The 25,780-nt window shown below is 37.7% G+C and overlaps 1 protein-coding gene across 2 annotated transcripts; it reads right to left on the bottom strand.

Annotated features, from left to right (window-relative positions):
• Nucleotides 1-1,003: 1,003 nt before the first annotated feature.
• Nucleotides 1,004-18,819, bottom strand: LOC118430544. 2 transcript variants are annotated; one of them, XM_035841481.1, is made up of 7 exons: nt 18,544-18,819; nt 9,260-9,447; nt 8,453-8,753; nt 5,799-5,955; nt 4,466-4,717; nt 3,107-3,311; nt 1,004-2,365 (listed from the first exon to the last, which is right to left on the bottom strand). In XM_035841481.1, the coding sequence occupies exons 1-7, from the start codon at nt 18,789-18,791 to the stop codon at nt 2,148-2,150; spliced, it is 1,569 nt and encodes a 522-aa protein (XP_035697374.1). In that variant the 5' UTR covers nt 18,792-18,819; the 3' UTR covers nt 1,004-2,147. The 2 variants fall into 2 exon arrangements, with proteins under 2 accessions (XP_035697374.1, XP_035697380.1); XM_035841487.1 differs by lacking the exon at nt 18,544-18,819 and adding an exon at nt 10,128-10,684.
• Nucleotides 18,820-25,780: the final 6,961 nt, after the last annotated feature.

The following is a 25,780-nucleotide window of genomic DNA, read 5'->3' as shown; positions in this document are numbered from 1 at the left end:
AATTTGACTAACCCTATTCAGACCGGGGGGGGGGGGCTTTTGAGGCCCGCGCTAACTTCGATGTCCTATAACGCCAGAACGGCTTACGATAGAGCCACCAAATTTAGTGAGTTTTCTTAAAATATCGTTGGCAACAATTCTACGAAGTTTGACAAATTTTCCATTTTTTCTTGTTGCCATGGCAACCGTTTGTTGACAGGCAGTTTTGCCAAAAATCACTATTTTTGGTTCTAACAATGTATTTTTCAAATTTATTTGCTATATTACTGTGATTTTGTTACATAAATAAAATCTTATATTATTCAGCATATCTTTCATAATTATATATGCATAAATTATGCTCATTTGATGACGTCATCAGCCCAAAATCCAAGATGGCGGACGGAATGGCCAGATCAAGGAAAACAAGCTAATTATCCCTTAAAATTTGCAACTACCTGGTATTTTTTCATCAAAAACCATCTAAATGAATGGATTTAGTCTATTTCCATTGCCCTTTGTGATTATTTGTTGCAAAAAAGTATTTTTAAAAATTCAAGGTGGTGGATATAATATGGCGGAGCCCAACTCGTATCTTAGATGTGGATGACGTCATTTTATGACGTCATATTGACGTTATTGATGTTGCTATTGGCAACGCAAGTCGTAATAGACATTATTATTCTGTTATCTGCACTTGTTGTTACATTTTTTCAGCATAACTTGAAGTTTTCTGAGAATACCCATTTTTCATGGGTTTGGCCAATGTAATGAAATTGATGACGTCATAATTACGTCATCTTACGTCAACGTAACGTCAAACGTCACATACTTTTTAGATATTATCTCGAAATTATGTCCTGAAAATTATGTGGCCTTACGGCACGTCGTTTTAGAGTTATAGGACTTAGAAGTGGAGGGCCTCAAAAGCTCCCCCCCCCCGGTCCAGGGATGACCAAAAAAGCCCGGTCTGAATAGGGCTAATGAGGTCATGAAATTAGCATGAAATATAAATTTTGCATCATGAAAATAACATTGAATTTATTTGTTGTTAGAAAACAAGTGTAGTTTACCAAAAAAATATTGTCTAAATCGAAATTGACAAATTTTGGCAAACATATTCCTTTTTAATTCCGTTGCCATGACAACCCAAAAAAATCATTACTTTATTGACTAAAATTGTTTTCCAACAATATTTTGTAATAATGTCCTTCTGACCTTTTGCATAAATTATGAGGATAAGCTGGAATTAGCAACACTTTAACATGTCATAATCTTCCTCTGACATTGACGAAGCAATGTATGTTTAATGATCACCGATAACAATTGGAACTGAGATTTTATGAACAAAATGGACCCCACTCGGTCATTTTAGTCGCAAACAAGGTCGAGTGCTTGTGGGATAAACTCATTGGCCCAACTAGCATTATAATATATTTTCATTGTTATCATTAATAATAAATACGTTACGAATTACGGCTCCGACATGGATTATTAACTTCTCTTGCAGGAAGAATTGACGTTTGTTTATTGTACAATGCTTCCATGTATATAAGGCCCATACAGACCATGTAAAATAACATTCGTATATCTACCTTACAACGGAAAGCTTTTTAACATAACTAAGTTATTTGCGCAGGTATCTTGCAAACCCTTGTTATATGCTTATTGTGTACTGTTTTATTATAAAATGATAATAAATCTACCACCGAAGTTCTTATATTCTTCTTAAACTCCTTAGGTTTTTAAATAAATTGTTTGTGTTTGCAGAAACCATACCAACAAATGAAATAATCGTTCATCTATGCCCTGACCAGAGAGCGGTACTACATACCGCGCAAAATTTGACGTCGCATATAACTGCTGAACGACGTGTGCTAGGACTACGACACTTATAGGCTTTTCCTAAAATATTGTTGGCAACAATTCTGCCAAAAAATTCCTTTTTTTCGTGTTGCTTTATCATCAACATACAATGTAATCTTAAGTTACGATCATAATTGAATATTCATAATTTATGCTAATGGGGTTATATTTGTTAGATATGGCGTTCGGCTGGAAAGTCAATTTTATTATTTGAATATAAAAGGATCTTATAATAAACAATGATCTATCATATGATAAACAATGATATAACGTTTTTGTTTCTAAATAAGAATATTTCAACTTCAGAAACACTTGTCGAGGTTGACTAACTCATACTGAGACATTTCTACAAGGTAGTCCATCAGAAACACGGAGATCATCACGCTGTCCGGAAAGTCGGAGTCCAAACATAAGATCCCTCCACTGTTCATCAGCTGGCTGTCGATCAGTCGAAGTGCTTTAGGAACCCTCGCCACGTCATGGTGTTGATGGTAGTTATCCCACGTCAAGATCCCATTCTCTGTGAACAATATAATTACAAGGATGATTGTAAGACAATTATAATGATAGCGTGAATGCTGACCAAAATATATTATAGATATCTAACAGTATCCAAAATTGGGCTTTATTGGATGCTCATTCGGCCAGCATTTATAATTTCAAAATAGCTTACTGTACGATCACTAAATTTTAGGGGGGGGGGGGCTGCTCGTTAAGTTTTATTATTCTTAAATGTACGACATCATTTAGACGTGATATGAAGTAGGTTTGCCGTAGTCTTTTTGGCAACATTCGGGGATTTCATGAACACCTATACAGGTATTCCGAAAAAAATTAACAATACAATGTGCATTATACATATTTTAATGAATTGACATTTCTATATATTGCGCATACACCATTCTCTGAAAATCAAGTTGTCAAACGAAATGTCATTTAGGATTAAAATAAGTTACCGTTTCTAGATTGACCAGAAAAGACCGGTTTTGATAGGCTTTAGTTACATATGACAGATGATCGCAATGTTTTACTTTTGGCATATTCACTTTGTTGACATTGTAATCATGCAAGTTTGATCGTTAAACAAAAATGAACTTTCGTGAATATAACATGAGTTATACAGTAATAGAAACAAAAAAAAAAAAGAAACAAAAAAAGAAACACAGGTAGAGTTACACGAAAAGACTGTAACGAAGTACATCCCGTTATTTTTTTTTTAGATTTAAACACTGAAAAAACTGGTAAAAGATTAAGAACCAACCTTTAGGAGGAAATATGACAGTTGGTACAACTATCCTGAGTTTCCGTTTCTGAGCTATAGTTTTGATCCGTCCTTGTATAGCATCTGGTAAATAGTAGTAGACCGGAATCCCCACTTCGTTCAGTCGCATCTCAGAACTAACTATACTCTCTCGAGTAATGTTGAAATTCTGCATTTCAAAAATCCCGTATGGATAGGGCTGGTTCTATAATAAAACGTGACAGAAAGAAGTGGACGTTACTACCTTTGCTGTACGGTTCACAACTCAAAAGTATGGTACTGGTAAAAAACACTTCCCACTTGCGTGAATTGATACAAACATATCAATATTACTTTTTAACTAATAAGGCAATCGTTATTAAAGCTATGCTACGTAATATTTGGACAATACAAAAAGTAGATTTTCCTGCCATTTCTTTACATAGTAAGCTAAGTCTACCCTTTAGCATTGAATATCAAGGCTCAGTGAGAGAAGTTGCAACATCAGTGCATCAAACAAACATGTCAGATGATGTCTACAAACTGTGATCTTCCTACATGGACCCCCATGCTTCATATAGAAACACGCCCACATCTGGCTTATCAGTGTCTTGTGTGCCTGACTGCACAGTGGGGTGTCTGATGACAGTTGCACCAGAGTTTTTGAAAAACGTAATATTTGCAAGATTTCTTGCAGTTTTGAAGGGAATGTAACCTCAGATTATTGATACCCTACAAAATAGACTAAGTGCATAATTATACCCTATTCTGAAGTGAAAAAAAATTGAGTGTTTGAAAAGAAGAAACTCATTAGCCCACCCCTAGGGTGCCTACTGGAGGCCTGGAAGTTGTTACTTACAGCCAAGAGGGTCTAACTTGGGAGGTCACAAAGATAATTACGTAGCATACCTTTAAAACTACAAATATAAACTTAGTCAGTTTGTTGTATTTTTTGCAAATTTAGTTGGCCTAGCACAATCCGTTTTGGAGTTATACGACGTCAAAGTTGGCGGAGGTACTTTAAGTCACCCCCACCCCCCCAGTCTGAATAGGGTTAGAGTTTTAACCACTCCTCCTTTAGGGTTACGTTGACAGTAAAATCATAAACTAGAGCTTGGCGACCTCATATACTTCTGTTATTACACAAATTAACATTACAGTACATTAAATGCAGTCATTAAAATATGCATATAAATAGATCCTTTTATTCTTCATCGTAAAATAAACAACAAAACTATCTTACAACTTGTATGACAATGATCTGAGCGTATCTAATTCAATGTAACGCATCTTTGCCAAATCATACCTCTGTGACACTACGTTTGCGAATCAATTACAGATAAATCGCTTTTAAAATCATAAAACAGTTTTAAAATTTACCTCACGCATTCCAATGTTAAAGTAGCTCGCCCACTCGCGTAAAACTTCTGGATGTGACTCTGCAAAATCCCCATACATGAACAGGGTGATTGGAAATCTTTTGGGGTACGCCTGTAGGGTAGTCACCAGCTTCCTAGCGGACTTAAGATTCATTCCAACTTGCACGACGACAGACACGGAGAGTTCGCCAGATGAGGACGGGGAGCATGTGGAAAGGACCTGTCCTCCTATTCCAGGGGCGTCGTATGTTACCTTGCATTAATGGATGAAATTTAAACCGTTTGTAAAATGTAATTCTTGTTAAAATACAATTCTATCTCTATAACTCAACGAAAACGGAGATTTAGTTGCGGACGTTTCGATTGATATTCATCATTTTTCTGCAACGTTACTGAAATAAATTAAATTCAATACAAGTATATAAATTCACAAATATGTTAAATGTGTCGAATTCACTAACTTGGGAATATTAAATGTGCTAACTCGTATGCAAATGTAACCCGAATAAATATAAATCATGCTTTGGTAGCTTTAGCGATAGCCATTCATTAGTTATGCTGCTTAAAAGCTTCAGGGGTGCTGAACATTCCCCTCCTTTGTAAAAATAGGGTTAGTCCTTCTGATGGTTTGCATATATTACAATAATAAGCTGGAATTAGAAACACCTTAACTTAACATGTCAAACTTTTCCTCTTACATTGACGAAGCAATGTATGCTAAATGATCCCCAAAATGTATCCCCAAAATAAGATTCTTTCAAAAAAAAACATTTTAACGTCCGTTTGAACTCCACTCGGGCATTTTAGTCGAAAAAAAAGTCAGGTGTTTTAGGGTTTACAAAAGATGTGTTTTTTATCCCGATTACAAAGTATCATAATGTAGTCAACGAACTCTAAATGTGACTCATTAATATTCATTCAAGAGCAAGATAACAGTACCGACACAGTTCTTTCAGCATCCAGACGTCTTTATTAGATATCATATCTAAGATGTGTCAGTTCTTGTCAGAAAAATAATGTGCACGCTGCGCCGTACGATGTTTGTTAGAAACTTGCAATCCGGTCGGAAGTTGCAAGGGCACTCATGGCCCAAGACTTACACAACTTTCCATTGACAGTTGGCTTGTGTTCACAGAAATATGGATGACTTGTAAACCAAGTAAAAGTCTCTATCTATTGTTTCTAAATCCTATAAGTGTGTCAAACAGACTATTTGATACAGAAAGTATTAACAGTGTCTACAGTGTCCCAGCCCTGCCCTGCACCCAATGGTATGGCAGTCAGTGAAAGACTGAAGCCGAAATCATTACAGTGAAACTTCCCAGTATGAGTACCTGAGATTGATGCAGATCATCGAAGTCGGCATAAGTTCTCTCCTCACCAGCCCAGTACGTCTTTGTGAATCCAATTGTTTTAATTTTCTTCAAAAGTTCTTGTCTCTGATGTTCATTCCAGCCAGTAGGATGCCAGAAGTGACATTCTCCATAAAATCTGTATGTGTGGAAATAAAAAAAAAACAAATAAAAAAATGTGATAGAAGGCCATACCATTTATGTGAGACCTAAAATATCAAGAAGATATAGATTGATCTCATAAGATAAAATATTTTTTTTTGAAATATAGAATATAATAGACAATGTAATATGAACACATACTATGTGTAATATTTTATCCGTACAGCAGGTATGTCGTAAGGAGGATTAACTAAATCCAAAGTCAAAGTATGGCTGGAAAAAACAACCCAGCCCCCACAGATTCTGGCGAGGTTTCCTGGTTACTTTAATCTGCTGTTTCGGTCCGGTGATCAGCAGCAACCAGGATTCCTATTGCTAATGAATAAGGTTAAAACCTTTTGAAATCAAATTTTAGACTGGGTTGATTTCGCAAAAGTCAAAAGTTTTTTTTGTTTTTGTTTTGGTCAAAGTGTGACATAGAGATGACATGGGGAGAGTCCATTCTTGCACGGGAAAAAGTTAGTAATTCCATTTCATTGGCAGCAGGGGTGATTATGCAAAAACAGTTTTAGCGGACTTGGTATTGAATAGTCCATATTGTATTGATTTGCCTCTGAGACATTCCATTTCTACATAAATGTACTAGGTGATTCGTTTTAGTGAAAGTATTTGGGAATTGCCCAAAATATTTCAAATATCTAATTGCATTGAATTATTTGGTTGTAAAAAATTTAGCCAGGACTACTAAACTGTTCGAATGCTATTATCAAAATCTGGCCCTGGTGGTCATGGCCATGGCAGTTCCTTGACCGGGGTAACTGTGCAATATCAAATGAACAATGTAAACGGTTGCAAGGTCATACAATTAAGCCAGAATGAATTAATTCGGAGGAAATCGGTGTTTACTAGCGATGTTAGCAAAAAATACTACCGGTAAGACTATATATGCTGCCAGTAATATTATGGAATCGAGGTCATATAAAGCTACCTTGATCAGTTACTACTTATGGGCGCTATAATATTCACAGTGTGGATATATTGTTTCTTGTCAAATGCATATCGAGTAAAATTCGGAGTGTTTTACCAGTACTATTTGGAAGGGGGTTATACAGGCAGCATTATCTTCTGCTCACAAATGTTTTCTGGGATCGGACAGTTTTGTATGCAGGGGTCAAATTTCCTTATGGGGTAGCGGGAGTGAATGGCAGAAGCCCGTGCTTGAGAAAGCAAACAGAGGTGGAGGTCAGCGTACGAGTCCATTCAACAGTTTGTATACGGTTACTGCCGTCTGGAACTTGAGCGACGTAGGTACTGGAGTGACAATAGGGATAGTTCGGAGTGGATACTTTTGTACGATGACAGTGACGGCATACTCGAGATTCTTCCATTGTTGTGTATAGTCTGACAAGTAAGCCCTTTATAATCCTTTTTACTTAGATCACAACCATTAAGAATTCTGGATGATCGCCTAGCTTTTGTACAAAAAACTCTACGTTTGTAGGATTTTTTTAACGTTGACGCCTAAATACCTTCGCACAGCTGCAAGAAGGTTATATTCTGTCAGAATTTTTTTTTGTCTCAACGTGTAGGTCTACCGCATAAAACTTGGGTAGCTGTGAATGGGATTTCATGATATCTAATATTTGAGTAGCGGTTGCAGAAACAAATGTTCTGTTCAAAAATATGTTAACCTGCCACTTTCTGTCGGGGCTGCAGCGGAGCGAGTGTTTGCGTGTGATCGGTTGCGGACACGATAACTCGAGACGTTGTGGGTCGTTTCGAATGATATTTGGTAGTTATGTAGGGGTTGCAAAAACGAAGTTCAAGTTCGATAATGGCAAAAAAGTATTGGTACTGCAGCGGTGCGTCAACGTTGGCGTTAAAATTATATTCATATGGCAGTTTCACGATTTTTGAGTAGTGGTTACGTCTTTAGTCAGGGAGGAAGTTGTGCAAGTTTGTGCCCCCAGGTGGCTTGTATTGAACTACGGTGGATGATTCCGTTGTTATCTTTAGAAGAGAATAAGTCTGGCAGGGTTGGTATATTTGAATTTTTTTCAGTCAGAACATACATTGTGGGATGTTTAAAATGTTAAAAGGTACATTATGAAAATATCGGCTTCATTTAATCGATTAAAGAAAAAAATTAATATTTCCAGTGAATTTCAGGTCTTGACCTAATTTCTGGGACAATATAAGCTTTCTGCTCAGTATCTGTGTGGCAGACGTTTGTTGACCAGGGTCTCCAGAACACTTAGCACTTCACTGAGTTGTCTAATAGGCTTGGAGCTGTCTGTAAAATGGCGGTTACCGGCTTTATGAATGGAAGTTACGATTGCTATTTTGCATTTAGGAGGATGCCCGAGTTGGAGAGGATTAGAGGAGCCGATATCGGACCTATCTACATCCACGCGGTACAACATGATTTTCCAAATTTCAGGGTACATAGTTGTTGGGCTACTTTGTTAATCGACCGCAGGACCGAGTCAAAAAACTGTAAACATGTCATATATACATATATACATATTACTTACTTGTCGATAAGATGGAATGTCCCGTCATCTACCATCTTTTGCAAGATATCATATTCTGCCCCTTCGACGTCCAGTTTAAAGATAACATAATCCTCTTCGTGGATGTTTTCACGGAGCCACTTTGAAAAGTCAATGGTTTTAACACGAATGTGGCGAGAAAGATTCCTGGCGCCCCCAGTCTTGTTGTCCTTCTTTTCGTCGTCGTAAGCGAAAATTGTTCCTCCTCCCATCATCCCATCTTTGTTCTTTCTTAAACTTCTTTCGGGAAACCACACGGTTTCAAGATATGACATGGTAAAGCCTAAAATGGTACAGTTGCAACTGTTATTTTAAAAAATGGCTACCATATGCATTTAGTTGTTACATTCTGCAAATATATTGGTTGTAATTGTATTTTAACAACTCCCAACCATCGCTAAGAAAGCTATGTCCACACTATTACGATTCATTGACCAACCCTGTTATTTGAGATATTGTGATAGTGATAAAATCGTAATCATCGTTGTTATCTCGAGGATATTATAACAACAGCTATATGACATTAGTAATTTCTGTGATTTTTAGTCATAGCTTTTAACTTACTACTAATTTCAAACATGTCGTTTGTCTCGCGCGAGACTTATAGGCGGTGAAAATTCATTTTTAGTTGGGTGAACCGAAGTTACATTTCAACATTTTCTTTATACAAGGATTGTTGCTATCTTCATAAAAACGACATGTATCTTATTTTGCATTCTTATCCTATATCTAGCAAACAACTTGATTGGACTCGACATTTGAATGTGAAGAAAAGTTACTCGCACTTACTGTCTTTGTTTGATACAGCAACAGGGTTGTGAAAAACAGCATCGGGGTAGGCCGCAAAGTACGGAGCTAAGCGGGGATCCATTTCAAAGGAATGAATGATAAATTCACGGCCTCCTGGGTAGGTCTCTTTGAATAGTTCCACCGTAGATGCAACGTTTCCCCCACAGTCTAAAAGAATATTTCGAGAGCTGAAAGGAATAAAGTTTCAGCGTAAATGAATTTACTTGTTGAATGTGATTTTTCAAATCGAACCGCTTGTTGTTGATTTCCTAACATAAAACAATTATATGTTTTGTTATGTTGCGTCCTGCGTCATGTTTTGGCATCATTTTTATGGCTACCTCATACTGACATACTGACATATATATCTCCCTCTTACTCTTTCTATGTGTCTCTCAAGGGACTGGAGAAATGTTGCCACGATAGGCGGGTGGGCAATATAGAAGGAATGCAGATCAATTGACCACGAGCAATAAGTTACAAATTATTCAGTACCCACTGATCTTTATAAGTAACATTGTTTTGATCGTTTCGAAATTCAGCTGACCCTGCCAAAGTCAAATCTACCGAAAACTCGGCACAATAAGTTTGGAATTTTAGCTTCAGTACATCATATGTCCCTTGTTTCTGCGTCAATTTTACAATGCAGTTACTGGATTGAGAATGGACTACGAAACATGGTGATTTTTTCTAGAATATTGTTTGCAACTTACTTACAACGCAACAACCTGCTAACCGATCGTAATTCTGGATTTACTCCCGGAGACTCATATCAAAATATTTTGATAAAGTATGGCACGGTGGCCTTCTTTCTAGATTAAGCCAACAAGGAATACCTGGTTCACTCCTTCAATGGCTACAATCTTACCTCGAAAATCGAAAGCAGAGAGTTGTCATTAATGAGGCATGTTCCGGCTGGCTACCGATTGACGCAGGTGTCCTACAGTGGTCGCTCCTGGGCCCACTCCTTTTCCTAGTTTTTATTAATGATCTAGTGGACAACTTGCAAACTGATGCCAACCTTTCTGCTGATGACACGTCTCTTGTGGAAGAAGTTTTGTATTCGTTTGTCTCAGCAAAAAGATTGAACCACGAACTGGAATGAACTCCCTTCGAAAGCTAAAGCCCCCTCACAATCAACATTTAAAAAAAAAAGCTGGACTCATTATTCAACAAGCAGACAAAATACTCCAATTTCTCTTATGCCCAACACCGGTCCGCAGTTCATCTTACACGGCTGCGTCTAAATTTCAGTCAGTAAACATACCACCTATTTCAACACAGCTGATTGATTATGCTAAATGTAAATGCGGCTATCATTGTGACAGAACTGAACATTATCTCCTACACTGCACACTCGACCAGCCAAAGAAGTTCTTTGTTATTGGCTGTCACCAATATAATAGTAGACATAAAGCACCTCAACGACACTACATGTTCTTTACTGTTATCAGGATAAACATCTTTCACATCTACAAAACTGTAGTATTTTTGATTTTGTCAATACTTTTATCGATTGCACAGGCAGGTTCTCTTAATTGATTCAGCACCAACTTGTAAAAAATTCCTTTTCTGTAATCCATTTTGTACTTATGTATGTATGTGGTTTCCTTTTTTTGTTTTATGCGTATGTTTTTTTAGTACAAGACTTAATATAAGCAATTTGTGCTTTCTGCGTCATAATCTCAAAATATATGTGAATAAGCTATAAACAATATTGTTGGAAATAATTCTGAGAAACATTTACAGTTTTTTTATTTTTTTGTGTTGCCCTACAATGGGTTTCTGACGAGAATATTGTACCAAATGTACTAATTTCATTTTGAATTCTGAGATTTTAAGGTTTTATTGCTAGACCACAGTTGTTAATCTACACCATTAACGTCCTGTGTAATTACCTCCATGAAATGTCATGGATGTTATGTTTTCTGTTATGTTTGTCTGTCTGTGTACACGATTACTCAAGAACGGCTGAATGGATTGGTTTCACACTTGTTGTTTTGGTGCGGTGTAATGAAAGCTCGAATTGTGGTGCCGTATCTGTCGTTATAATTGATGTAATAATATAAGAAATCACCCCTATATCTGCGATATAATGGAACAGGCATCGTGCTTTAAGCGTTTGTTAATGAGCTTATCTCCAAGCAGATAGTGAGGTGATTTGTATGACAGCTGTTTGGGGAACCCTGAGCTTTTTGAATATAATAATTCGTTTTATTTATGTCTGCTTAGGATATCTGTAACAGTTGACTCCTGATTAGAGCAGCTGTTTGCCCATTCCGGTCAATTTGAATATTTTCAGTTGTATTTGTATGTTTGTGTACAAGATAACTCAAGAACAGCTGGATGGATTGGTTTCATACTTAGTGTGAAAGCTGAAAGTGATTAGATGTTGTGTTCTGCCTTGTATTACATTGAAGTTGAGTATGTACTTGCTTATATTGTATATCTATTATCTGGATGTGTTTGTTAATTCCTTATCTGAACAGTTGATGTCCTGATGTTGATGGCAGCTGTTTGAAATATTTGTAACAGTTGGCACCTAAGAGCAGCTGTTTACCCATCTTGACATTTTAGAACATCTGTTTTGGGAAGCCGGACAATTTTGATTGTGATAATAAATTGCATCTATGTACTTGAGCGTTTGGGGACACAGTGTTGTATTTCGTTTGTGGTGTAACATATATATTATGCAAATTCAATAAACATCATATATCAATATGTCACAAGTGCCTCTTTATGCATTCTAAAACATACTCTGTACCTTGCATGCTACCAGCACTAAGCATTATCATAACTTTATAATATTTAAAAAATGCGCCCTGCAAAAACCACCTGCAATTCCCAGACTGTTTGTTGGCGCATCTGAATCATTGTGGGCAAACCTAACCACCGTCTATACATGATTAGGTGTTTGAAGAAACACGGTTTGAGCACTAGTGTACATAGGGTTTGTCCGCCCCACCCTGGAATACACCTGCCAGGTTTGGCACCCTGGGCTTACAGTAGAACAGTCACGTATGATAGAGCGTGTCCAGCTCAGACCCTGTAAGATCATTCTTGGTCGTTCCTACAGTTCCTACAGTTCAGCGCTACAAATGTGTGATCTAGAACCTCTACATGTAAGACGTAAAATTTTCTGACTAAAGTTTGCCAGATCCCTTGTTCATTCTGAGTTTTCCAACTGGCTCCCACCACACCGCTCTGAGGCACATGGTCGGCACCTCAGGAATGCTGACAACCTTAGCCAGTTAAACTGCCAAACATCACTGTTCAAGAACACCACGCTACCATATTGCGTCGATCTGTTAAACTCACATTAGACTTTGAAGTGTCACATATTTATATTTCCTAATCAGATGGACATTTTTTTGTCTAACCAGTTCTCTCCCATAACAGTAATATCCATTACTCTCAAATACAACCGACCATCAACTAACATTACATCCACAAAAAGCAATAAATATTTCATGGAGGTATGAGGTCCCCGAACTCTAGTTTTAGATTACATTCATAATTCAACAATCATAATTCATGCTAGTTTGGTGAGGTCATATGTCAAAATCCATGATGGCGGACAAACGCATTATAAACGGTACATGTTACTTTTACGAAAATTCCGCCAAAATCTTTAATTTTTCTACAAAACACAGTCACTTTTTACGTCGATGTAGGTTAGACATCCAGGTAATAAGATACGCCAAAATAGTTACTCAAGCAACTGGATATGATTTTGAAACGGTTAGACGTTTCGGATAGAATCCACTATCCTTCGTCAGTGACACTGAAGAGATCTGGAAGAAACAGGTCTTTTATACTCTAACTATGAATGAAGACAATGGGGGGCTATGTCCCAAGTGCCGGAAAGTTCCATACGCAGCCCCCCTTTTCTGTTGAGGTTGGGATTGTATATTCTCTCATATATGGCCTCTCCTAGTCCCCGTTCAAACCAGCAGTCTAGGATGTCGGTGGATTGGAGGTTGAAGGAATATAGTGACATAGCACTACCCCCCCTCCAACAAAACGTTTAGCTCCTGTACCTAAAACAACAGGAGCTAATTGACTCATTTGCATTAACTGTGTCTTAGCCTTGCTATCCTTTGAAATCCAAATTGTCTTCAGCTTGACTTTGGCTTAGCTTTGTTTTCTTTGGAATCCAAATTGTCTCAGTCTGAATTGTCTTACAACCTTTCCTATTGGACATCTGAATTTGTCTTCATTCATAGTTAGAGTATAAAAGACCTGTTTCTTCCAGATCTCTTCAGTGTCACTGACGAAGGATAGTGGATTCTATCCGAAACGTCTAACCGTTTCAAAATCATATCCAGTTGCTTGAGTAACTATTTTTGGCGAGTCACTTTTTAGTCTATTTCTTTTCGGTTTGGGCATTATATGTGTAAAAATTATATGTAGATGCAAGATGACAAATGACTTTATTTTCTGACGTCATACAGGCGTCAGTGTCGTCTTCATTGGCAACAAAATTGGGTCAAAAGAGACCCTGTCCTATCCTAAAAAAAGCCCGGTTTAGATAGAGTTAAGGGTTGCCTGGAATTATGACGAGTGTTGTGCTGTTTTTCTTATACTTCTTATATTTTTTTATGTTTAAAAGAGGCAGGGAATTTTTGCACTTTTTTGGTGACCCAGTCATTGGAACAGGCCCTGTGCTCGTTTCGTTTACAATCAATATAAGTTTCAGGTTCCCGGTCGGAGTTCAAATTAAATGGCAGAAGGCTGCTGTAATAGGCCGGAAGTGCACTGCTGTCTCCCTAACTTTTGATCTCTAATGCTTGGTGATCGTTGTTGCTGAGCATAGATTTATTTCATTTCCCGAAAAGCCCGTAGGTTGCATTGTTTTTTATTATCTGAGTACCTTTTACTAATTTGTACAAAATAGAATGCTGATGGTCAAATCATTGAACGAACTGTATACTCCCGAAAGCCCGTAGGTTGCATTGTTTTTTATTATCTGAATGGTGCTGACTGTGTGCTTCATGAAGAACCCACCACCCCCTCCACCCATAACTCTCGAGGGTAAGCCCCTTCTGACAGTGGTAGTCGCTAAGGTGCTTGGAGTATGGTTGCAGTCCAACCTGAAGTGGGACAAGCAAGTCTGTGAGTCCACCAAAAAGGCTAACAAACGCATGTTTATGCTCCGAAGACTCAAGACGTTCGGACTACCGGTAGCTAACTTGGTAACAGTTTACAGTGGTTTTATCAGGCCCATTCTGGAATATTGTGCACCAGTGTATCACCAGTCTCACACGTAAGCAGACTGCAGCCCTGGAACACGTACAGAGACGCGCTTGTCGAACAATCCTCGGGCGACACTACACTGACTACACATCAGCCCTGCAACAGTGCGGACTTGAAACCCTGGAGGAAAGAAGTAACCTCTGCCGGAAGTTTGCAGCCAGCATGAAGAAGTCTGAACGAACTGCAGACCTGATACCGCAGACCCGTGGACAGACGCATGGCCGCAACCTGCGGAACGCACAGGCACTGACTCTACCTAGCACCCGTACTGCCAGATTCCGTAACAGCCCAGTGCCGTCACTGCTAGGTCTTATCAACGAAACAAAATGACACTGTTTACGAGCTGTATGCCAAATGTATTACTATTTATTTTATACTAAATATCCACTAAAGCAGCAATGTTCGCCATTGATCATTAGTTTTGATCATTAGTTTTAAAGTTTGATCACGTTTTAGTGATTATATGTATGTCGTAACAAGCAATCGTATGTACAACAAGACACAATTCAGCCCCTGGCTGCCAGAAACTTGTTTTATAATAAACCATTTTTGATTGATTGATTGATTGATACTCTACCAGATTGGTCATTTTTTTTAGCTAACTTTGTAGCACAGGTCAATCAATTTTAGCGTGATGAGACTTTTAAAATGTATAGTTTTTAGCCTATTCCAATTTGCCTTTTAGACATTGTACTCGTATCTGCAATATTTATTCAATATTTATTCATTATGATATTCATGTATTGTTTATGTTACAACGTTGCTCTCAATATTCTATCATACTTTTTTTCTTCTATGTATGTCTTGTCCCGGACATGATATGGCCTTGGTATTTTGAGTGTAGAAAACATTTAGCGTGATGAATAGGTGGTGCAAATTTCAGCCACATACCCCCCACCCCTAACATGTAACTTAGGAACTGCCAGGGCGTTTTTGTCATGATATTCCAAAGAGGATCACGGCAGGAGAACGACAGATTACCATCATTGTAGTCTAGCAGGTAGCTTAGACAACAATATTCCTAATGATTTACATGTTATGAAAATTAGGACGTAGTTTGCATAATTACTGAGGAAATCGTATTAGTCAATAGTTGTCAATGAATGACCTTAAATAAATGTAACAAATGTTAATTATAGAAAGCTATATCAAAATAGATACCACGTATGCAAATTAGGAACTAGTCACATAATATCCGCCAAAAATTTGCTTAATTGGAAATATGTATAAGTCAATTGATTTTTACAAGCGAACTGCGATAAATATAAAACAATTTAAGTCCGTTTGAATATGAACACTAGAAAAATAATATATAATGACGTTAGCATAATAAATGTAATTCATGACTATTGATACCAAACAAACAAGTGGGGAACTGATCAGCATAATTAATGCAAACATGGTTAAAGGGCTTAATGATACATGATGGGATTTTTTTACTTCTGAAAGGTTTAAACTGGTCTATGATGAACTTTACCAAGCATAAATTATGCAAATCTTTATGCAATTTGAATACAATTAACAAAAGCTCAAAATATTTCATGGAAGCATGAGGTCGTGGAACTCTAGTTGTACATTATTCCTGCTGGGCCAATGTGTTTGTTTATATATACTAGGTCTATTCCTTAAGCGTCAACCAATTTTCTCAAAACTCTTCGCGAAAAGCTGAAAAGTGACATGACAGATGATACATAGATAGATAGATAGATGTATGTGCGTGTCTGTGTATAAAATGTGGCTAACCATGTGTACTGTGCCTATTTCTTAATCGTCAACCTATTTTTTTTCAAAACCCTTATGGAAAAGCTGGAAAGTGACATGTTACAGTATAGTTATCTCCAGAATTATAAAGTCGGGATTGATGATCAAACTATACGTCATATTTTGTCACCCAGGAGAACGTTTGTAATCATAAGAATCTTTTGTAGTTGCTTTGCCATATGGTTTTAGTGTATTAGGGATATTTTCCCTCTTATTAGAACCATTGTTTATCGTGTTGATTTGGATTTTTTTTTATGTATCAAGATATATTGTGAGGTCTCCTTGTATCTACAACCTTTACAAAAGGACCAACCTCAAACTACACTATTAATTGATATAAAAATGAAATATCACAAAAGGGAAATACCCTATTTTACATTAAATTTTTTAAGATAACAAAAATAAAGCTCCAAGGTTGCACACTAACTACGGAGAATCGCAACCGATTTCCCTTTATACTTTAAGATATATATCAACCTAATTTGATATCTTGTAGTTGATATTGCCCATAAAGACATTTCTATTGGATTTGTGTTGTACAGAAAAATACTCGTTAAGGCGGACAGCCTAAAGTTACAGCCAAAAATGCATTAATGACGTTATAACTAGATTATATAATATAATAAAACCAAGCGGGTTTCAGACCAGGAAGGTCCTGCTGTGGCCAAGTCCTGAACATTACCCAGCACATCGAGGATGGTTTTGAAACCGGGAAGGTCACAAGGGCGGTTTTTGTTGACCTGACTGCTGCATACGATACCGTCAACCATAGACTGCTCTTACTAAAACTGGCAAAAATGGTTCGGAACACAAGCACTGTCAGGATCATCCAGTCGCTACTTGAAAACCGACGGTTCTTCGTTGAGATGGATGGGAAAAGGAGCCGCTGGCGTTCTCAGACGAATGGCCTCCCACAAGGCTCGGTGCTTGCACCAACCCTGTTCAACGTCTACACCAACGACCTTCCCCAGTTCAACAACATCCGCCGGTTTATCTACGCTGACGACCTAGGTCTAACCACCCAGCACAAGTCTTTCGAGGTCATCGAGCGCAGACTGACCGCTGCTCTGAACAGTCTGTCAGACTACTACAAGAACAATTTCTTAAATGCGAACCCTAGCAAGACACAAGTGTGTGCATTCCATTTGAATAACCACCAGGCCAAACGACAGCTGAACATAGTCTGGAATGGTAAGAAACTAGCCAACGAAAAGTTCCCGGTTTACCTTGGAGTAACCATGGACAGAACTTTGTCTTATAGAGAGCATGTCAGGAAACTCAAGGAGAAGGTTGCTTCCAGGAACAACCTCCTCAGCAACCTCACAACTCTGAACTGGGGAGCTGATGCAAACACCTTACGATCTACTGCCTTGGCGTTATGTTATTCCACAGCAGAATACTGTTCTCCTGCCTGGGAAAGGTCATGCCATGCCAGTAAATTGGATGCTGAGCTCAACACTTCCTGTCGCATCATAACGGGAGCGCTGAGGCCCACACCCCTGCCAGCACTGTACCGGCTAGCAGGTATCGCACCACCTCCCATCCGACGGGAAGCTCTCTCCAGAACTCAGAAATTTGTACAAGAGCAGGACTCTCGACACCCTCTACACTACTACCATGATGTTAGAAGAAGACTCAAATCTAGAAAGAGCTTCATGACCATACAGAGTCTGAACCCTAAGGAGGCTGCCAAGTACAGAGTCGATCGCTGGAAAGCTTCCGACACCCTCCTACCGTATGAAGCTCTCCAGACCCCTTGTGAGTCCCTTCCTCATGGCACCCATCTACCCAGAAGGGAGTGGGTGGACCTGAATAGAGCAAGGTCCGGAGTAGGCAGGACCAGAGACAACCTACTGAAATGGGGACGGGTGAACTCAGCTGAGTGTCGTTGTGGCCACCCAACCCAAACCATGGGACACATTACGAAGGACTGTGTATTAGGCATCTCCAACCAGGACCTACTACAAGCTAACGAGAAGGCCGTGGCCTGGCTGCAGTACTGGCACGGAACGCTATGATGATATAATATAATAAGTCAACCCCTCTATTGTGCACTGATGGTCTACTGAAGACTGGACTGTCAAAGAATATTAAGACAATATATTTTCAATCGTACCACTTTTGGGATGAAAATTGTACAATCCACAACTTCCCAGAGAAATCCTGCACCAGTTACCTTAACATAGAAATAAATCAATACGAAAATGTATCCGGTAAATACAGATTTCAGTTGAATTTTTAAGCTGTTATACAGTCATCGATATTATCTTTTACTTTCATAATGTTCCTTCCCGTCTTCTTCCATACATGTTTCAACAGCACGATGCAGACAGCTTGTAGTGTCAAAATGACTCCAGACTGATGTTGGAATCGATTTTTTCATAACGTTGGCTGTACCTGGAGAAAAGAGGTTTACGCTGAACCCAAGTAAAATAACAAGTGTAGCAAACAAGGCCCAAAAACCTTTAGAACGCCTGCCTAAACTCATCTTAGATTTAAATTCATGCACCATCATGGTACAAACTCTACTCAGGTTATTGCTCCCGCCGTGTTAAGTCAAGTGCCGAAGGGCGTTTAGACTTTAGGTTATATAGGTAGCAGTAGCTCATTTGCATCCCCCTCCTTTGTAATTTAAAATCGGCTAACTGTACGGACACTAAATTGGGGGGGGGGGGGCTGATAAGCTTATAAGATCATAAAGTTTGACGTAATATAACGTAATTATGACGTAATTGATGGATACTTTGGGCTAAAACGGACAATTATCATATTATCTAATCATATCACGCAGGCGTTAATAGTAAATGGTTTCTGATCAACATTTAAGTGTTCTAAGACTTCTGTTGTCAAAAGCCACTAGAACGAAATTACGTCATAAAATTACGTCATATGTATTTTAGCTATCACTTTCAATCCGCCATCTTGGATCATAAACCTTAAATGTCTTCCGACATATATGTTTAACATATAATCCCCAAATCATATGAAAACGGAATAAAAACGTTTACCTAAATGTTTTTTGTAAGAAAACACGAAAATTTGCTGACAGCTGAGTAAACAAAAAGCTGATTTTCCTCTTTTTATGATATTGTCGGCAAACTTAGCTTCTTTTTTTCTGTAAATGTTTGCAAACATTATTTGAGGGAAAGTCACCAAGTTTGGTTGTTCAAAACTTGGCTGTTCTATCACAAGACGTTTGGGAGTTATACGTCGTCAAATGTTGGCGCGATAGGATAGGGTTAAATATTGTAATGAAGCAAGTAGTACCTCATAGCTTAGCAATATACATAAGTTTGATGATAATTGCCACCCAGTGAACCTCCTATATTTTGCATCCCAATTAGGCACCGGTTCATTCTCGTACGTTAATTGCTCACACTCAATTTCTTAAACGGCAATACAGTCTAAGCTAATGCCATTGTTTTTACGCGTACAGAATGCTGGTTCGTGGCACATATTGAGGTAAAAATAATTTCAGTCAGTAGTTATGCAACGGTTGGAAACCCGTTCCTGCGTACAGTTCATCATCTAAATCATCCTAGTGGTGTAGTTAACCATGATTTCTGCAACACAAGAAACATGCACATATATGAAACACTGAATAAGGACTTCAAAACAAATGCGCTTAAAGTAGCGTTTAGATCATTATAATCAAATATATTATATTAAAAAAATTGTATTTATTCATTATTTTATAACCATAAATTCGACGCCTATATGACACTTTTGAGTTTGTTGTCACAGCAGCAAACATGGAAACTAATTGGTGCCATCCTAAACTCTGAGCAGTAATTGTTTTATTTGTCACCACGTATCTATAGTATTGACTTTTGTGCCCGTCCTAGTGTTAACAACAAACAAAAAGTATATATTTTACAACCCGGGATAACTACAAATGCGACCGATGCAAAAATGGAAAAAAAAGACTGCCTAATTACGAAAAGAAGCGAGGCACTGTACTCAGATGGATGTTTAAAGGACAGACTTCTAAACGTTTTAGCCACTCCCGGTGTTGTTTAAACTTGCATTTTATAAATGTTGTGCCTTATACTTCAAGTCCTTCAAATAAACTGCAAAATAATACAAATACCACATTTTGTAAACGTCTTCACGAGGAAATAGAAGAAGGAGGTCAATTTTACTTTCTTGTTTTTTTTTTTACACATTTTTATTCATTAGATAGATTGTATATGTATTTAAATGGAGTCAAATGTATTCTGTGAGCATTTCTACTCTAAACGCGCTAAACAAACATTCTGATCAGTAATGATAACAAACATGGTGACGGGCTTACATTAGGCTGTGTTTTCTTGTGCCATTTACATTTTATACAAGCTTTAGAAACCTGTGATGTCTTACTCATCAATATACATTATATTAGCGCGTGTGTGTTTCTTCTTATCTGACCTAATCCTATAAACTGTCAAAATGAGAACAGGTCTTTGATACCAAATTTTTAAATGGTAGTAAGCAATGATCAGGATTTAGCGTTTTTTTATAGTAAACCAAAGTATTACCATCCGTAGCTCCACAGTGCCCCGTGGGGGAAATCGCGCGCGACGCCGCCCCGGGCAAGATCACTAGTGATTTCGCCTCCACATCTCGCCCTCTTCAGTGATAACCCCCCTCCGGCAAACCCGTTTTTTTTTTTTTCATTTTAAAAGTTGATCTGTATAAATCACAAATTACAGTTTCATAATGAGTGAAGTACATATCTGATAGAGAACTCCTACCATTGCTTTAATATAAACCCCAAACAGTATACAAGGGGTCCGCGTGGGCCCCCAATATGTATTAGGTAATTCTATTTTTACCTGAATATATATATTTATATTTTTTTTTAATTTCAGAAAATTGTCATCCATTATCCTTTAAATTTGTGACTACTTCTTATTTTCATACGACAAACGTTTAAATGACCGTTTTTATTCTATTTACAATGTCCCTGTAGAAAACTTTTATCTTTGAATTAAGCTTGGCGCCTGTTGGCGGTATTTTTAACATGTCCGACGTAATGATGACGTCATACTATGTTATAATAGCGTGGAATATCTCATAATACTGATTTTTTTTAGTCTACATAATTTTTGGTTGTCTTATAGTAAATCGTTTAAACCTTACAGGAGTTGGAAGAAGGGATTGCAAGAGATCAAACATCTTATTTATGCAAGATGCTTTGAATGGTTCACTGAACACAGAGTACATTGCATTATCAGACTTTTTTCGAATTCTGTAAAATACGTTTTTATTTACATACAACCCCGAACCCCAATTGAATTGGACTAAAAAGGTTCAAGTGATTGTATTTTGTAAGAAGATAAAAGATAGAAACCTAACTCTATATGGAAAAGTTACTGTCTTAAAATCCCTTGCCCTTTCACAAATAACCTATAACATGTCTATGATTCTTACCCCACCTTGGGTGATAAACATTGTAAAGAAAGAAATGTTTACTTTCCTATGGAATGGTAAAAAAATAAGATTAAAAGAGATATTGTTAGCCAACCTATTCAGTTGGGAGGATTAGGCCTCACAAACTTAGATATCCAAAGACAAGCCCTGCTTGCATCCTGGATACCAAGATTAGTGACGAATGACAACGCAAGATGGAAAGTTATTGCTTTAACATTTATAAACTCCCGTGGTCAAGACAATTTACTATTACATATGAACTTTACTTCTGATAAAGATGGTCCTGACATGAGTAAATTCCCCACATTTTATAAGCAGGTAATATCAGCATTCCACTCTGCTGGTGGAGGAGGCAAGAGCAAACCCTCTAGTGTAAGTGAGATAATGGGAGAAACTATACGGTGCAACAAATATATAAGGTCATAAGGTAAAACAATTTTCTTTCTAACCTGGATAAATAAAGACATAATATTCATAAAAGACATTTCCCCTTTGACAGGTTCATGTCTCTAGATCACTACCCTCAGCTTAACCTAAACACAAGACCTAATTGTATTATTGAATATATAACTCTGTTTCAAGCTATACCTCTTACATGGAAGTATGCAATAAGAAACCATAAAGGCCCAATTCCTTATCAAAGATTAGAGCTTAACACCATTTCCCCATGTATATTTGATGGTAAAACAACAAAACAAATCAAAAGCAAGAAAACTTGCAAATTGTTTTACAATACATTAGTGCAGGCACAGGTCAAGGAACCAACATGCTGTAAAAGATGGCAATCCATATTTCCTACTGAAACCCTGACTTGGGAAAATATCTGGAGATGGTTAAGCACACAGGCCTGTAAAGACACTAAGTTAGCAGAGTTAAACTACAAACTATTACACCGGATATTACCATGTGCGCACAATCTGCACAGATGGGGTATCAAAGATGAAACTGGACATATATATGATGCAACATGTACCCTTTGTAACAATGGAAGCATAGAAGATTATGAACATATGTTCTTTAAATGTGAAACTGAAAGACTGTGTAATTTCTGGAAATTAGTTAACACATATGTACCCTTGCCCAACATAAAAATTACTTTTCAGGAGGTTTTATTTGGAAAAATTGATCATTTAATAACTGCTAAAGACCAGAAAAATAGAACCTTTACTGTTACTGTGGCTAAATGGACAATCTTTAAAACCCACACCTGTGCATAACTAACCTCTTTAATGTCTTTAAAAAGGACTTCGAAGGCTTTTGAGGCCCTCCACTTCTAAGTCCTTTAACTCTTGAACGACGTGTCGTAGGGCCACCAAATTTTAAGGACATGATATCGACATAATATTTGACGACTATTTGACGTTACGTTGGCGTAAGATGACGTAATTATGGTGTCATCAATTTGATTATATTGGCCGGACCCATGAAAAAAGGGTATTCTCAGACAACTTCAAGTTATATTACAAAAATGTAACAACAAGTGCAGATAACAGAATTATAATGTTTATTGTGACTTGTATTGCCAATAGCAACATCGATGACGTCATTATGACGGGGAGCTAAAAGTGTCTGCGCCAACTTTGTCTTCCTATAGCTCCCAAACGGCTTGTGCTAGAACAACCAAAGTTAGTGTGTTTTCTAAAAATATTGTAGGCAAGAATTAAAAGAAAAAAATTGGGTAAGTTATTATTTTTCGTGTTGCCATGGCAACGGGTTTCTGAAAGGCAAATTTGACAAAAATTACTAATTTTGGTTTAAACAATGGGATTTTCTTGCTAAACTAAACTTCTTTTTATATATCTTTAATATCCAACACAATATCTACAGTTGAACATTTATAATAAAATATTCAGTTGAACATTTATAACTAAATATTCATCAAATATGCGGACATAATTGGTCAAAATCCAAGATGGCCGACAATATCATGATGAGAAGTATAACAAGCTTATTTTCACTCAGATTTCATCACTACTTGGTATTTTATTGCAGAAAACATTCATATGAACGTTTTTAATCCATTTTCATGGGGTTTTAGAGTTATATGTTGAAAAAATGTGTCTTAAAAAATTTAAGGTTGATAATCCAAGATGGCGGATAGCTTAATTACATATGGCGTCATTATATGACGTCATTTTGACGTCGTTCCGTCGGCTGTTGACAACAGAAGACTTATAACACTTGAATATTAATAACAAACCTTTATTGGTGACTTTTTGAGTGAGATATTCAGGTATTATTGGAATTCCCCGTTTTAGCAAAAAAGATCAATTAATGACGTCATAATTACGTTATATCACGTCATAATGCTATAAAAATTCAGGAATTCTAAAATTCGATAAGCACAACCCCTCCTGCAAATCTGGTGATCGTACAGTAAGCCATTTTGAAAATACGAAGGGGGAGGTTGGGCGTATGAGACCCCCCCCCCCCCGGCCAGGAAGGCCCAAAAATCCCAGGCTGGATAGGGTACCGCTATGTTTACAGAAATTCAATCAAAATCTCTTATCAGTTTTTTTTTTTTTACTAAAGACAACAACAACAATGGTACATTTGTCAACCATTAAGCTCGGGCACTTTAAGGCCCGTGACAATTTTGGTCGAACACGAAATTCGGACCACTGAGTGACCTCAGGTAACCCCGCCGGGCCGGAGCGTTTTTAGAACGGTCCAATGTTAGTACCTAATGTTACATTGCGAAAACAGGAACTTACGATGCACGGGCCACACTAACTACTTTTCTTGAGACTTATTAATGTTGAATGTTAAAGATATTGATCTAGTATTTATCAAATATCTGCATAACTAGAAGCGGTTAACAAAAGGGCACCCCCGCGAGAGCTGCAAGTGGTACAGTCCGAACATGCGTTCCGACCTCCCGGGGTGTGGAGTGGCGGGAAAACAGCGAGGCGCTCATACTTCAATGAAACAGCAAAACAATGCTATAAATCGGTATTTCCAGCCCAAAATGATGGATGGCAGTTGACTGATGCCTTATAAGGCTAACTGCTTGCGAAATTTCGCATTGATACAACAGCGATTTAACAGATATAGACATAAAACATTCATATTTTACCATCGGTTAATGTTACGTACAGTCAAACATGTCTTACTTGGGCGCAGTTCTTGTAGGGTAAGTAGTGTTTCGTCGGCCCCTGCCCACATCAGGGCACCAGTTTTATTACGAGTTTTGGGCAGATTTAGGTTCATTAAGCCTTAGACCTTCAGAAATCAAGCGGGTCTTCTTGCAATATCTTTGATTTCCGTGGCTGTATTGATATTTGTACGAAAAATACATGAAAATTGTCAAAAAATACTGTTTTTGCCCCAAAATGAAGCCTTACCTAGGAATAGCGGCAAGATCCCCAGGCATATTAGATATCACAGAGATATAGTCTATTACTCCAGAAAAGATGACTCAGTTAGACAATCATTTCATAGTGGGCACAGACCCATTTTAATAGCATCCCTATTTTTTACCAAAAAATGTTTTTTTAAACCCAAAATATTGAGGATCCACAACTTTCTTGTCATCATATTTTGAATATGGGTGAATTACGTTAACTGGCCAAAAATTGTTGAAAACAGATGGTTACATCAAAAGTTATGGCCATATTACTGCTCGACTGAGAATCTACAGGTGTCACAGGCCTTAAACTGCCTGTGAGACTAGTGTTTGTACAGTCGAGTACTATTGCACATGGAGGGATAACATATACTGGTGTGTCTGGACGAATAACATGTGTAACTTAACCCTATTCTGACGGGGGGGGGGGCTTTTGAGCCCCCCCCCAACTTCGATGTCCTATAACGCCAGAACGGCTTATGCTAGAGCCACCAAATCTAGTGAGTTTTCCTTAAATACTGTTGGCAACAATTTTACGAAGTTTGACCAATTTTCCATTTTTTCGTGTTGCCATGGCAACCGTTTGCTGACAGGCAGTTTTGCGAAAAATCAAAATTTTTGGTTCTAACAATAAATTTTTCACATTTATTTGCTATATTACTGCTAATTTGATACATAAATAAAATCTTATATTATCTAGCACATCTTCCATAATTATATATGCATAAATCATGCTAATTTGATGA

Source organism: Branchiostoma floridae, chromosome 1 (genome assembly GCF_000003815.2).
Source record: "Branchiostoma floridae strain S238N-H82 chromosome 1, Bfl_VNyyK, whole genome shotgun sequence".
NCBI classification, from domain to species: Eukaryota; Metazoa; Chordata; class Leptocardii; order Amphioxiformes; family Branchiostomatidae; genus Branchiostoma; species Branchiostoma floridae.
This window is presented reverse-complemented; position numbering and strand designations above follow the sequence as displayed.

Bases quoted from the DNA above. Each gene is read 5' to 3' on its own strand.
- LOC118430544 (XM_035841481.1), bottom strand. From the start codon at position 18,791: ATGATGGTGCATGAATTTAAATCTAAGATGAGTTTAGGCAGGCGTTCT. The intron at 8,754-9,259 runs GTAAGTGCGAGT...GTACCATTTTAG, and splicing joins TGCTGTATCAAACAAAGACA to GCTTTACCATGTCATATCTT. The intron at 5,956-8,452 runs GTAAGTAATATG...CCACACATACAG, and splicing joins ACATTCCATCTTATCGACAA to ATTTTATGGAGAATGTCACT.